The 14712-nt window shown below is 39.5% G+C and overlaps 1 protein-coding gene across 10 annotated transcripts in view; it reads left to right on the top strand.

Moving 5' to 3' along the window:
* The first annotated feature begins 383 nt into the window (after positions 1–383).
* The window catches only part of TFCP2 (transcription factor CP2), a 49091-nt gene continuing 34762 nt past the window's right edge, over positions 384–14712 (top strand). For 4 of the 10 annotated variants that reach the window (XR_011440098.1, XR_011440097.1, XM_070271432.1 and 1 more), the window contains exons 1-3: positions 459–1291; positions 10357–10469; positions 11338–11430. Coding sequence is in view for 6 of the 10 variants with exons in the window: in XM_070271432.1 (XP_070127533.1) it covers positions 11414–11430 (17 nt within the window). In the remaining 4 variants the exon portion in view is untranslated. Of the gene's footprint in view, positions 1292–10356; positions 10470–11337; positions 11431–14712 lie in introns of all 10 variants that reach the window. The other 6 variants (XR_011440095.1, XM_014740852.3, XR_011440096.1 and 3 more) reach the window with 4 other exon arrangements.

Raw genomic sequence — 14712 nt, 5'->3', positions numbered from 1 at the left:
CTTTCAAAGACCACAACACTTTCACCCGCCTCACGCTTTCCTGTTCAAGTGCATTAGGAAGAAAGAGGAAAGTAAGATGATCAAGGGAAACAGGATTTAACCAGTCTTGACCTCCGGAAGGATGAGTTTAAGGAGAGAGAGTATTTCAGGAGCAAACGAGCACACGTAGCGAACACTTGCTAAATGGTCAACAGTCCGCCAGGACTGGGTGTGGAACGGGTACAACTAGAGCCAAGGCTCCACCCACGCCTTAGGGTGCCGACTTGGTAGGTAGCGGACGCCAGGACTCAGGTAGTCACAGGCAGGGACGTTTAAACCGGGACGCTTGACGCCAGCCGGGCCCTCTCCTCGGTCGCCCCGCCCATCTCCGGGGGCGGGGAGTCGTGGCGTAGCTAGCCTATCATCACTGCCGACGCTGACGAAGTCTCTTCTCCATTGGTGGACGACGGGGTGACGTCACGTTCGCCGGACCGGCAAAGGAAGAGGGCGCCATGATTGGCTGGCGGCGGCACGGCGGGTGGTGGAGGAGCTCGGCGAGTCTGGGTTTTACCCCGGTGGTGGACTTTCCCTTTCCATGTTTCGAGGCCTTTGGGGGCTGCAGAGGGAGGGGAGTCGGCTCGGCGGAAACCTGGATCTGGTTCTAAGAGCCGTGGGGTTGAGCAGGGGTGACCGGAAGTGATCTTGGGACTGACCGGAAGCGAGGCCTGGAGGGGAGAGGAGAGCGGGTCCCGGGAGGGAGGGGGCTTCCAGCGGGCGGGGGCCGGGGGAAAGGTGCGAGAACGGCGTGGGAGCGCCGGGTAGGCTGCGGGTCCCTGCTGCTGGGCTGTTTGGAGAGCAACGTGCCCACCACGAGCCTAAGGAGCTCGAGTGTGGGAGTCCAGCGCTGCCTCTGGGCAGTCTGGACTAGTTAAGCAAAGGGGCCCTCGTGCGGCTCCAGAGAGCTGGCGGGGAGGGATTTTGGTAGTTGGGGCAGCCAAGAGCAGGGAGGCAAGGGTACGGGAGATTAGTTAGGTTGTGCGGGCAGTGCGGTTGGGCTTGGGGGCGGCTGGGAGGTACTGTGTGGGAGATCTTGGCTTGGAGTTTTCTACAGTCCTGCCCCCATTGGGTAGAATCACACTACTCGCCTTTGTACAAGAGTCGGTGTCTCCTGGGGCAACGAAGGAGCCAGGATGGCCTGGGCTCTGAAGCTGCCTCTGGCCGATGAAGTGATTGAATCCGGGCTGGTGCAGGACTTTGATGCTAGTCTTTCCGGGATCGGCCAGGAACTGGGTGCTGGTGCCTATAGCATGAGGTGAGTGAGATTTTCCCAGACCCTGCACCTTCTGAATAACAAAGGCAGGATGGAGAATAAGGGGCGCGGGGTGGGGTGGGGTGGAGTGGAAAGAAGAGGTGTATAGAGTTAAAGAAGCTGTTTGCCGTTGGGGAAAAGGAGCTTGTTTCCTTTGTTGCTTTGAGTAGAGTATTGTGGAAGAAATGGAACAAGAGCTTGTAGACATGTCAAGTCTGTGCAGGATAAGTGGAAGAAGGAAGAATGGCCCTTGATTAGCAACCAGATGAATGTTGACAGGCCGTTGTGCCAGTGTGGGAGACTGGAGGCTGATGGTGTGTGTGTGTGCGTGGATAGATTGCGCTGGACTTGTTTGAAGAAGAGGCCAAACTGAGCATGTGAGGGATGTCTGGGAAGTTGAGAGCCGAGACTTAATAAACGTTGGTTGACTGCTTTTTGGGAGGAAATGAGACCTTGGTGAAGAAGTTGACCCATCTATATCTTAGCCTGCTTTGAGCTTTTACTTAATTCTGTGGTTTCTGATTTTTGAAATATAAGCTGTGAAGTGAAAAAGTGTCATAGAGAACTTTTGGATGCTTCTGGACCTTTATGTATCAAGCTAAATGTTGATAATAAATAAAAATCTCCTTTGAAAGCAGCATAACTTGCCACGTGATTTATTTGCATGCATTAGGTATTTCGTTCCCCCGATAGTTTGTTTCATTTATAAGATGTGCAAAAATCATGTCTGGAAATGTTGAAACATCTGCATCTTAGAGTTAGATGGAATATAATTGGGTTTCTAGATGTATTTTAAAGCTTAATCTCAATAAGTGAATCAAAAGAGACGTTAGAACTTAACACTTTGAGTTTATGGATTTATAGGAGAAAGATGCTTTTTAATGGAGAAGGACAAATTTTGCATTCTGATAGTGAGATCCTTTGAGAGTTATGTAATTGAAACTTCTTATCCCTGCTAAACCAAAGTGGGCTTTCCTCACTGAAGTAAAGTTATGAGTTAGAACTTAATAGTTCATCTTCAGGAATCTTTGCTTACAGTTAGGATAATAAAGGCTATCCCTGTATACATATTTTCATGATTTTTAGGGAAATTTGAGTTCTATCATGAAATGCTCTTAGTCTTGAGGAATTTAACTCTAGTTTTGCCTGTCATTATTTACGTAAGTCTGGCCATAAAAATAGAGATTAACTTGGTCTCACAGTAAATGTCCCAACCCTGAGTTTGCGTGTCAGTATCTGACATAATATTTGACAACTTATGCTGTTTGTGTAAAGATTACCACAGCAAAAAGTTTGTTTTTGTCTAGGTTATTGGAGTTTAGGATGGCGATCATGAAGTATAAGTGTTCTTGTTATAAAAGCAGTTCACATTGTCAACAAACATTTTCGCCTCTACTACATCTTCTCTCTACCACACAACCTTCCGTTTATGAGTACTTTCCTGTGTCGTACCCTGAGTGGCCTTCATAGGTATTAGTGGAATGGCTTGCATATTCACATGTAGAATTTTTTTCCAGCATCAAATCCACAAGAGTTTTCAAACATCACTTTATGTTTTCCCCAGGGCACACTGTGCCAATAATTTAAGTATTTTTTCCTTGTTTTTTTACCTTCCTCTTTTTCATCCCTTTTGCTCTTGTCACTTCTCTTGACTCTTACATACATTTAATCATTTGTATTGACTTGTGTTAACGAGATATTGGTTCTCAAACTTTAGTATTCACGAGAGCCACCTGGAGTACTTAAAAATAGTTTCTAGGGCCCCATTTTCCGTGACTGGGGCACAGACCAGAAATCTGATTTTTTAAACAAGTTCTTAGGTGATTTTGATGCAGGTGGTCCAGGGACCACATTTTGAGGAACACTGACTGGAGGAGTTTTTATACACAAAGACAGTGATCCTTTGCTTTTCCTCTTTCCTCTGTTAATTAGACCATGTGATCGCTTTTCCTGTACCTTTGTTAGGAAAAGTGTTCTCTTTGACAAGCAATTTGTTTTGTAAAATATTTTCCTTAAAGTATTTGTTTTACCCTCCCTCGTTTGCTTATTTTCTACATCTTGTAATAGTTTCGCTTCAGATGTGTTGGTTTATATTTTATAAAGATTCTTCTGAACTGGATTTCTGTTTTCGATTCTTAATCTTCCGCTGTATTCAGTAATATTCTTTTCATAAGTGGTTCTTTAATATTCTCCTTACATTTTCTATACATTTTAATACATGGCACAAATTTTATAGTTAAAATAAAGGACATTCCCTGAAAATATGCTGAATGAAAGAAGCTGGTCACAAAAGACCACATAGCATATGATTTCATTTCAATGTAATGTCCAGAATAGGGAAATCGATAGAGACAGAAAGTAGATTAGTGGTTGACTAGAGCTGTGGGGAAGAGGGAATGGGGAGTGACTGTGTATAGGTATTGGTGTTTTTGCAGGGGTGATAAAAATGGTCTAAAATTGTGGTGATGGTTGCACAACTCTGGGACTACACTAAATAAAATTGAACTGTACACTTTAAGTGGGTGAATTGTATGGTATATGAATTGTGTATCAATAGAACTGTTATAAGAATAAAAAGATTAAATTTTGTGTTTTGTTTTCTTAAAAATTTTCTTTCTCTCATTTCATTTTTTTTAAGTTGAGGTTTAATTGATGTTACATAGAATTAATCGTTTTAAAGTGAACAATTCAGTGGCGTTTAGTTTCTTCGCAATATTGTGTAGCTACCACCTCTATCTAGTTCCAGAACATTTAAATCACCCCAAAGAAAAACCCTGTACCTGTTAAGCAATTGCTCTCCGTTTCCCCTCCCCTCTCTCCCTGGGAATCACTAATATGCAGTCTATCTCTCTGGATTTACCTATTCTGTATATTTCATATACTCTAGTCTCCCCTATATGCTGGCGGTATGTTCCAGGACCCCCCAGTGGATGCCTGAAACTGCAGATAGTACCGAACCCCATATATCCTGTTTTTTCCTATATGTACATACTTGTGATGAAGTTTATAAGTTGTGCACAGTAAGAGATTAACAGTAACTAATAATAAAATAGAACAATTATAATAATATACTGTAATAAAAGTTATGTGAAATGTGGCCTCTCTTTCAGTCCAAACTTATTCCTGAATCTGTGTAACCATCCCTTACTTGCAGCAAAAGGCTTGGTGTCATGTGTTTCAGGGGATCCCTTGCTATAGTCTTCGTACAGGCTCAGTGCTTTCTGGCACAACACGTTGCCGCCATTTGGACCATGTTTTCTGTTTGTGTCTTCCACCCACAAATATAATTTCTTTTCCATCTTAACTAAGCACTCATCATGCACTGTGGCCGTAACTTGCAGCTTGAGGTGCAACAGCAAAACTAGCATGAATTTCTTTTTCCTCCTTCACAATTTCACTAATAGAGGATTTGTTCTTACTGTAGATCTTAGCAACCTCAGCATACTATTTTTTCTTTCCTTATTAAGTCAAAAACTTTCACCTTTTCACTTAAAGGAAACGCTTGACGGCTTCTCTTTCGGCATAGCTCAATTGCCAGCATCACTCTCTTACCCTTTGGGGCCATTGTTAAGTAAAATAAGGGTTGCTTGAACACAAGCACTATGATACCAGAGCAGTTGATCTGATAACTGAGAGGGCTACTAAGTGACTAACAGGAGGGTAGCGTATACAGTGTGGATACGCTGGACAAAGGGATGATTCACATCCCAGGAAGGATGGTGCAAGACTTTATCATGCTACTCAGAATGATGCGAAATTTAAAACTTATGAATTGTTTACTTCTGGAATTTTCCATTTAACATTTTTGGTCCATGATTGACCACCAGTAACTGAAACTGGAAAGTGAAACCTTGGGTAAGGGGGAGACTACTGTAAATGGAATCATGTGTGACCTTTTGTGTCTGGCTTCTTTCGCATAAGTTTTCAGGGTTCATCCACATTGTAGCATGTATTAATACTTTAGTACTTTCTTCTTTTTTATGGCTGAGTTATATGCCATTGTATGTATATATCATAATTTGTTTATCCATTCATCCCTTGATGGACATTTGGACTGTTTCCACTTTTTTTTTTGTGAGGAAGATTCACCCTGAGCTAACACCTGTTGCCAATCCTCCTCTTTTTTTTTTTTTTTTGCTTGAGGAAGATTAGCCCTGAGCTAACATCTGCACCAGTCTTCCTCTATTTTGCATGTGGGATGCCTCAACAGCATGGCTGATGAGTGGAATAGGTCTGCACCTGGGATCCGAACTCATGAACCTGGGCTGCCAAAGCAGCATGCTTGGAACTTTAACCACTTGGCCATGGGGCTGTTCCCAGGTTGTTTCCACCTTTTGACTATCATGAGTAACGTTGATATAGTGTTATGTTTATAAAAGAAGTGACCGTGAAATGTTTATAAACATTTGTGTACAAGTTTCTGTGTAGGCATTTTTTTATTGAGGTGTAATTGTATTAGTTTATATATATTATAAATTATACATATTGTACATTAGTATATAATACGGTGTTGATACTAACGCATTAGTTTCAGGGTTACAACATAATGATTTGATATTTGTATATATTGTGAAATGATCACCACAGTAAGTCTGGTTAACATCCGTCACCATACATAGTTACAAAATTTCTTTTTCTCCTGTGATGAGAGAACTTTTAAGATTTACTCTCTTAGCAACTTTCAAATACGCAATACAGTCTTGTTAACTATAGTCACCATGCTGTACTCGACATATGTTTTCGTTTCTCTTGGGTGTATACCTAGGATTGGAATTGCTGGGTCTATGGTAATTCTATGCTTAACTTTTTTTGTTGTTCCCTCCAAAATTTAAAGACTATTTTTTTAGAGCAGTGTTAGGTTCACAGCAATATTGAGAGGAAGGCGTCCAGAAATTTCTCATATACCCCCGCCTCCACACGTGCATAGCCTCCTCTCTTGTCTACATCCCCCACCAGAGTGGTATATGCTCTGTATCTACAGTGATGAAGCTACATTGATACATCATAATCACCCAGAGGTTATAGTTTATCGTAGTGTTCACTCTTGGTGTTGTACATTCTGTGGGTTTGGACAAATATATAATGATATGTATCCATCATTATAGTGTTAATGCAGATTATTTTCAGTGCCCCAAAATCCTATGTGCTATTCATTCCCCTACACCCATCCGAAATCGTGACAACCGTTGGTCTTTTTACTGTCTCCGTAGTTTTGCCTTTTCCAGAATGTCATATAATTGGAATCATACAATATCTAGCCTTTTCAGTTTGACTTCTTTCACTTAGCAGTATGCATTTAATGTTCCTGCATAGCTCATTTCTTTTTAGCGCTGAATAATATTTCATTGTCTGGATGTACTGCAGTTTATTTATCCATTTACCTACTGAAGGACATCTTGGTTGCTTCCAAATTTTGGTAATTATGAATAAAGCTGTTATAAACATCCATGTGTAGGTTTTGGTGTGAAGATAATTTTCAGCTTTTTTGGGTAAATACCAAGGAATACAGTTGCTGGATCATGTGGTGAGAGTATGTTTAGTTTTGTAAGAAACCACCAAACTGCCCTGCAAAGTGTCTGTACCATTTTGCATTGCCACCAGCAATGAGTGAGAGTTCCTTTTGCTCTACGTCCTCTTCAGCATTTGTTGTTGTCAGTGCTCTGGGTTTTGGCCATTCTAATAGATATGTAGTGTATGCTTCATTTTTTCAAGAACTACCAAGCTGTTTTACACAGCAGCTGAACAGCTTTGTATTCCCACCAGCAATATACAAGGGCTCCTATTTCTCTACATCCTCAGCAGCACTCGTTTCCTGTTTTTGTTGGTTTGTTTTTAATTAAAGCCATCCTAGTGAGTGCAGAGTAGTATCTCATTCTGGTTTTGTTTTGCGTATCCCTATTGACCATAATGTTGAGCATCTTCATGTGCTTATTGGCCATTCGCATGTCTCTTTTGGAGAAGTGTCTGTTCATGTCTGTTGCCCAATTTTAAATTGGGTTGTTGTCTTTTTGTTGTTGATCTGTAAGAGTTCTTTATATATTCTGGATACTAGCCCATTATCAGATATACGGTTTGCAGATATTTTCTCCCATTGTGTAGGTGGTGGTTTCACATTCTTGATAATGTCCTTTGATTCACAGAAGTGTTTAATATTGAGGAAGTCCAATTTATCTATTTTTTCTTTTGTTGCTCATGCTTTTGGTGTCAACTCTATAAGAATCTATTGCCAAATCCAAGGTCATGAAGATTTATCCTGTGGTTTCTTCTAAGAGTTTTATAGTTTAAGTTCTTATATTTAGGTTGTTGATCCATTTTGAGTTAATTTTTGTATATGGAATGAGGTAGGGGTCCAGCTTCATTTGTTTGCATGTGGCTGTCTAGTTGTCCCAGCCACCATTTGTTCATTCTTTCCTATTGAGTGTTCTTGGCACCCTGGTTGAAAATCAGGTGGTCACAGATGTAAAGGTTTATTTGTAGACTCTTAGTTCTATTCTGTTGATTGATATGTCTGTGCTTCTGCCAGTACCCACACTGTTTTGATTACTATAGCTTTGTAATAAGTTCTGAAATTGGGAAATGTGAGTCCTCCTTTGTTTTTGTTTTTCACTATTGTTTTCACTATTCAGGGCCTCTTGTAACTCCATAAAGTTTTGAGGATTGGCTTTTCTCTTTCTACAGAACAGGCCATTGAATTCTGATAGGGATTTCATTGCATCTGTAAATAGCGTTGGGAGTATTGCCATCTTAACAATATTAAGTTTATCAGTCTGTGGGCATGAGATGTCTTTCCATTTATTTATGTCATCTTTATTTCTTTCTGCAATGTTTTGTAGTTTCAATGTACTAGTCTTTCACATCCTTGGTTAATTCCTATATATTCCTATATATTTCTATATATTTTATTCTTTTGGATGCTATTATAAGTGGAATTGTTTTCTTAATTTTCTTTTTGGATTGTTCACTGCTGGTGTATAGAAGCACAACTTTTTTTTTTCTGTTGATCTCGTGTTCTGCAACTTTGCTGAATTCATTTATTAGCTCTAGTAGTTTTTTGGTGGATTCTGTGGGATTTTCTATATGTAGAATGATGTCATTTCAAATAGATAATTTTTCTTCTTTTCCAATTTGTATGCCTTTTATTTCTTTTTCTTGCCTAACTTTTCTGGCTAGGACTTCCAGTGTAATGTTGAATAGCAGTGGTGAAAGTGGGCATCCTTGTCTTATTCCTGATCTTAGAGGAAAATCCTTTTTTTGGTATGTATTTTGGTTATTTTCTTAGTGGTTATCATGGGGATTATAGTTAGTATCCTAAGTTTACAGCAATCTAATTTGAATTGATGCCAACTTGGCTGCAAGAACATACATTAAACTAGACTTATTGTGCTGATCATTTTACAATATATACAAATATCGAATCATTATGTTGTAGACCTGAAACTAATATAATGTGATATGTCAGTTATAAAGAACATACATTAACTCTGTTCCTATCCAACTCCATTTCCTCTCTTTATGTTGTTATTGTCACAAATTACATCTTTATACATTGTGTGCTTGTTACTATATATTTATAATTATTACTTTATGCACTTGTCTTTTACATAATATAGGAAACAAAAAGAGAAGTTAAATACCAAAAATGCAATATACTAGCTTTTATATTTACCTATGTAACCTTTGTAAGATCTTTGTTTTCCATTTGACTTTGAGTTACCATCCAGTGTTCTTTCATTTCAGCCTGAAGGATTCCCTTTAGCATTTCTTGTAGGGCAGGTCTACTTGTGATGAACTCCCTTAGCTTTTGTTGAGGAATGTCTTAATTTCTCCTTCATTTTGGAATTCTTGGTTGATAGTTTTTACTTTCAGCACTTTATCATTCCACTGCCTTCTGGCCTCTGTGGTTTCTGATGAGATATTGGCTGTTAATCTCATTGAGAGTCCCTCATATGTGATAAGTCACTTCCTTTCTGCTGCTTGGAGAGTCTCTCTTTGTTTTTCACCAGTTTGAATATAATGTATCTTGGCGTGGATCTCTGAATTTATCCTCTTGAAATTTGTTGAGCTCTTAGATATGTAGATTCATGTCTTTCATCAATTTGGAAAGTTTTTGACCGCTATTCTTCAAATATTTTTTCTGCCTCTTGCTCTCCCCCTTTTCCTCCTGGGACTCCCATAATGTGTTCACTTGTTGGTGTACCATGGGCCCCTTAGCTTCTGTTCATCTTTTTTTTTTTTACTCCTTAGCATGGATAATTTCAATTGTCCTATCTTTAAGTTCATTGATTCTTTTCTCTTACCTAGTCAAATCTGATGTTGAACCCCTCTAGTGAATTTTTAATTCTAGCTATTATACTTTTTTGCCTAGAATTTCTTTTTGGTTCCTTTTTATAATTTCTCTCTTTTTATTGCTATTCATTACTTGTTCATATGTTATTTTCCTGATTTCCTTTAGTTATATTATGGTTTCCTTCAGCTCTTTGAGCATGTTTAAGACAGTTAAAGTCTTTGTCTAGTATGTCTAGTATCTGGGCTTGCTCAGGGATGGTTTCTCTCAGTTGCTTTTTTTCCTGTCAGTGGGCTATGCTTTCCTTTGTCTTTGTATGCTCTGTAATTTTTTGTTAAGAACTGGTCATTTTGAGTATTGTAACGTGGTAACTTTGGAAATCAGAATTCTCTCCCTCTGTGGAGATTACTGTTGTTGCTTGGTGAAAGCTGCAGTCATCCATTTGTTGAGTGACTTTTCCAAACAATATATTCCTTGTTGTATGTGGTCACTGAAATCTCTTTTGTTATCTCTGTGATCAACAAGTGACTTGACAGAGATTTCCTTAAATGCTTGGATCAAATAAGAAAAGAAAAGAAAAAAGAATATTCTTTATCTTTCTCCCTCTCTCTCCACATACCTAGAATTATTTTTCTTTGAATGTTTAAGAGTAATTTGCAAATGTGATGCCCATTAACACCTAAATATTTCAGTGTGTACGTTTTAAAAACAAGAAATTCTCTTGCATAACCATAGTACAATGATCAAAATCAGAAACTTACACTGACACAACACTATTATCTAGGGGCCGGCCCGGTGGTGCAGCCGTTAAGTTCGCACGTTCAGCTTTGGTGGCCCGGGGTTCGCCGCTTCGGATCCCAGGTGCAGACATGGCACCGCTTGCCACACCATGCTGTGGTAGGTTTCCCACATATAAAGTAGAGGAAGATGGGCACAGATGTTAGCTCAGGGCCAGTCTTCCCCAGCAAAAAGGAGGATTAGCAGCAGTTAGCTCAGGGCTAATCTTCCTAAAAAAAAAAACCCAAAAACAAAAAAACCCACTATTATCTAATCTGTGGATATCTAATCTATCAGATCTTGGCAATTGTCCTAATATTGTCCTTTACAATAGAAGAATATCCAAGATGATGTGTTGATTCTGTTGTCCTATTTCTTTTGTCTCCATTAATCTAGAACAGTTCCTGAGTCTTTCTTTGTATTTTTATGATATTGACAATTTGATGAGTATAGGCCAGTTATTTTGTAGATTATCCCTCAATTTGAGTTTGTTGTTTGCTTATGATTAGATTCAGGTTATGCACTTTGTGTAGTAATACGTAAGAGGTGATGCTGAGTTCTTTTCTGTATATCATATTAGGATGCACATGCTATCGATTGGTCCCATTACTGGCAGTGTTAACTTTGACCATTTAGTTAAGATAGTATATGCCAATTTTCTCCATTGTAAATTTATTATTTTGCCTTTCATAATTAATAAGTATCTTGTGGGGAGATACTTGGAGACTATGTAAATATCCTATTACTTTTCAAACTTTCACCCACCCATTTTAGCATTTATTGATGATTCTTGCCCTAATCAGTTATCTTTATGATGGTTGCAAACTGATGATTTCCTAATTATGCCTTTCCTTTGACATTTATTAGTTTACTTTCTACTGTAAGAAAGAGCTTTCCCTTCTTATTTATATTTATCAGTGTAGCCTCATAGATTCTTACTGTATTCAATAGGTTATAATCTTTTACTATCACTATGTATTTTGATCAGATTGTTCCAGATTTGGCCAGAGGAACCCCTTCAAGCTGGCTCCACACAGAAGCCTTTTAAAATTAAGGTCTTGCTGATGCCTATTGTTCCGAGGTAACTATTAATAGCACACTCCTTCACTCACCAAAGTGTTCCTGTCTGAATGATAAATTATATGATCACTTTATTTAAAATGTAGATCAGATCATGTTACTTTTCGTGTCTGCTATTCTCCTGGCTTGCTCTGCTGTGGCAACATCTGGCCTTCTTACAGTTCCTCAGATGCTCTGCACACTCCCACCTCAAGGCCTTTGCGTTTGCTGTTGCTCTTCCTAAAATAGTCTTCTCCATCCCTCACTTGCTTTAGGTTGCTGCTCAAATGTCACTTTCTCACAGAGGCCTCCTCTCACCACCTTCACATAAAGTAGCAAGTACCTCTTTTCCTCACCAGCACTCGGCTTTCTCTGCTCTGCTTTCTCTTGTCCCAATATCTGATATGTTAGTCGCTTACTTGCCTCTTTCGCCAACTAGAATCAGTGCTCCATGGATGCAGGACTTTGTTTTGTTCTCGCTGTCTCCCTAGTGCCTTAGAACAGTGCCTAACAAATAGTTTGTGCTGATTGTTGAGTGAACGAACTGAGCTCACTCTCACTGTATTTTGTTTCAAAGGCAAGTAGTATAGTAGTTTCTGAGGCAACTATGTCTCTTGAACAGAACTGGTTTTTGTTGTTTCTTTTTTTCCCGTGCTTCTTTTTCAGTACTCTTTTCCTTCACTTTTCCCCTTCAGCTATCACCTAGCCGTCTTCCACATCTTCATCTCTTTTTTTGTCTTAGAGTTGGTCAGTTTTTACTGACTGTTCCTCTGCTTTCCCTTTAGTTCTGAGTCTCTTGTGATGGACAGTGTATTCCTCCCTTTGCCACAAAGTTTAAAAGTTTGCTACTTTTAAAAGATGGTGCTGCCGTAGGGCAACCTAGTGGTGTAGTGGTTAAGTTTGCACACTTCACTTCAGCAGCCCAGGGTTCACGAGTTTGGATCTGGGGCACAGACCTACACACTACTCATCAAGCCACACTGTGATGGCATCCCACATACAAAATAGAGGAAGATTGGCACAGATGTTAGCTCAGCAACAATCTTCCTCAAGCTAAAAGAGAAAGGTTGGCAACAGCTGTTAGCTCAGGGCCAATCTTCCTCACCAAAAAAAGAAAAAGAAAAAAGATGGCACTGCTGTAAAAATATCAAGAAATATGTAGGAATGTTTAACTTCAAATTGAGGATACTGTTGCCTCTGAGAGTTGGAGGGAGATATAACTGGGGAAGGATAAAGGATAAAGGGGGATTCACCTGTTCGTGCTCTATTTCTTAAGCTCAGTGGAGTGTACACAGGTATTTTTTACACATTTTTACAAAACTCTTTAGATGACTGAAATACTGCATAATAATAAGTTGTCCTGTGATTCATTGTCTTTTTACTGAAGGTTTGTAGATTTTTCTTTGCTTGCTTACAGTTTTCTTGCCCTCTTATAATTCTTAGGGAAGATGACCTACAGTCCAGCAATGTTTCCCTGCCTTCCTTTTCCTTCTTTGTTACCTTCTCTTTCCGTTTTCCACCTCTTCCTAGCCTGCCCTCATTCTGTGCTTTTTTTTTTGAGGAAGATTAGCCCTGAGCTGACATCTGCTACCAATCCTCCTCTTTTTGCTGAGGAAAACTGGCCCTGAGCTAACATCCATGCCCATCTTCCACTACCTTATATGTGGGATGCCTGCCACAGCATGGCTTGCCAAGTGGCGCCATAGCTGCACCCAGGATCCGAACCAGCGAACCCTGGGCCACCGAGGCAGAACGTGCGAACTTAACCGCTGCACCACTGGGCTGGCCCCCATGCCCTCATTCTTTATCTGCCTTGTTCGTAGTACCTTCCATTTGTAGGGATAGTTGACTCTCACTATGTGTCATCGGGCTAGAATCTGGGAGAAAAATTAATTTGGGACTTTGGATACACATTTGGGACTTTGGATACACAAGTTGGTGTTCTGATTTTCCTTTTACCACTGGTTCATGTTTTGAATGCACAAGTCCTGGTTGATTCACTCAGTCACTAAGCAGATTTTTATTCATTCATTCAACAAATATTTGAGTGCCAACTACATGCTAGGTTTTCTACAGCTTGATTCTGTAGCTTTGAGTCTTTTCCATATGCTCCCATATGCAGGCACTATGTCTAGTGCTATAGTGATTAAAAGATAAATCACAGAGGTTCTTGTCCTCATCTTCTCTACCAAACTGTAAGCAAGTAAAGACTGGTATGTATATAAAAAGGTATGATGCAGACTAGAAAATGATATGCCCAGAACACTTACAGATAAAGTGCCGTCGGAGTTCAGAACATGGAAAGACTACTTCTACCTCCTGAGGGTGGTCTCTGAAAGAAGAGCAGGATTTGGCCATGTGAAGAATGAGAGAGAAGATATTCCAGGCAGAGGGATTGTGGGAATAATGGAATTGCTGGATTATGGAGTTTGTGCATCTTCATACAAGATAATGCTAACTTGTTTTTCCTGATTACCTTGGAGTTCAAGTGTTTTGGTTCTTCTTCATTCTAGCCAATACTTTCTTTAGTCATTGTTTTGATTTTTGTCAATCTAGTGGATGTGGGTTTTATTGTGGTTTTAATTTGCATTTTCCTGATTTCTTATGAGACTGAGCACCTTTTCATGTGTTTATTAACCATTCATGTTTTTGTAAATATTCAAGTTTTTTTGTGTGGGGGGGTCTTTTTCGTATTAACTTATAGGAATTTTAAATATATTTTGGATACTCATCTTTTGTGAGTTATGTGTGTAGTCCATATCTTCTCCCAGTGTATGACTTGTCGTATCACTTTATGTGTCTTTGGCTACATGAGTTTGGCTACATGTCTTTGGTTCCAAAGTTCTTAATTTAGTGTATTATAAATTATCAATCTTTTCCTTTATAGGTATGATTTTTGTGTCTTGTCTAAGAAATTCTTCCTTCTCTAATGCCATAGAGTAATTCTCCTATGCTGTCTCCTATATTGTCTTCTAAAGGTTTTACGTTTTTGTTTTTCATACTTAAGTCTTTAGTCCACTTAGAATTGACTTTTTTTAAAAAGATTTTTTATTTTTTCCTTTTTCTCCCCAAAGCCCCCAGTACATAGTTGTATATTCTTCATTGTGGGTCCTTCTAGTTGTGGCATGTGGGATGCTGCCTCAGCGTGGTTTGATGAGCAGTGCCATGTCCGTGCCCAGGATTTGAACCAACGAAACACTGGGCCGCCTGCAGCGGAGCGCGCGAACTTAACGACTCAGACAGTGGGCCAGCCCTAGAATTGACTTTTTTAAAAATTGATTTTTGTATTGGGTGTTGGTAAGGA

This window comes from Equus caballus, chromosome 6 (assembly GCF_041296265.1).
Source record: "Equus caballus isolate H_3958 breed thoroughbred chromosome 6, TB-T2T, whole genome shotgun sequence".
In the NCBI taxonomy this organism is placed as follows: Eukaryota; Metazoa; Chordata; class Mammalia; order Perissodactyla; family Equidae; genus Equus; species Equus caballus.
Note: the sequence above shows the minus strand (reverse complement) of the source record. Positions and strands in the feature narration are given on the sequence as shown.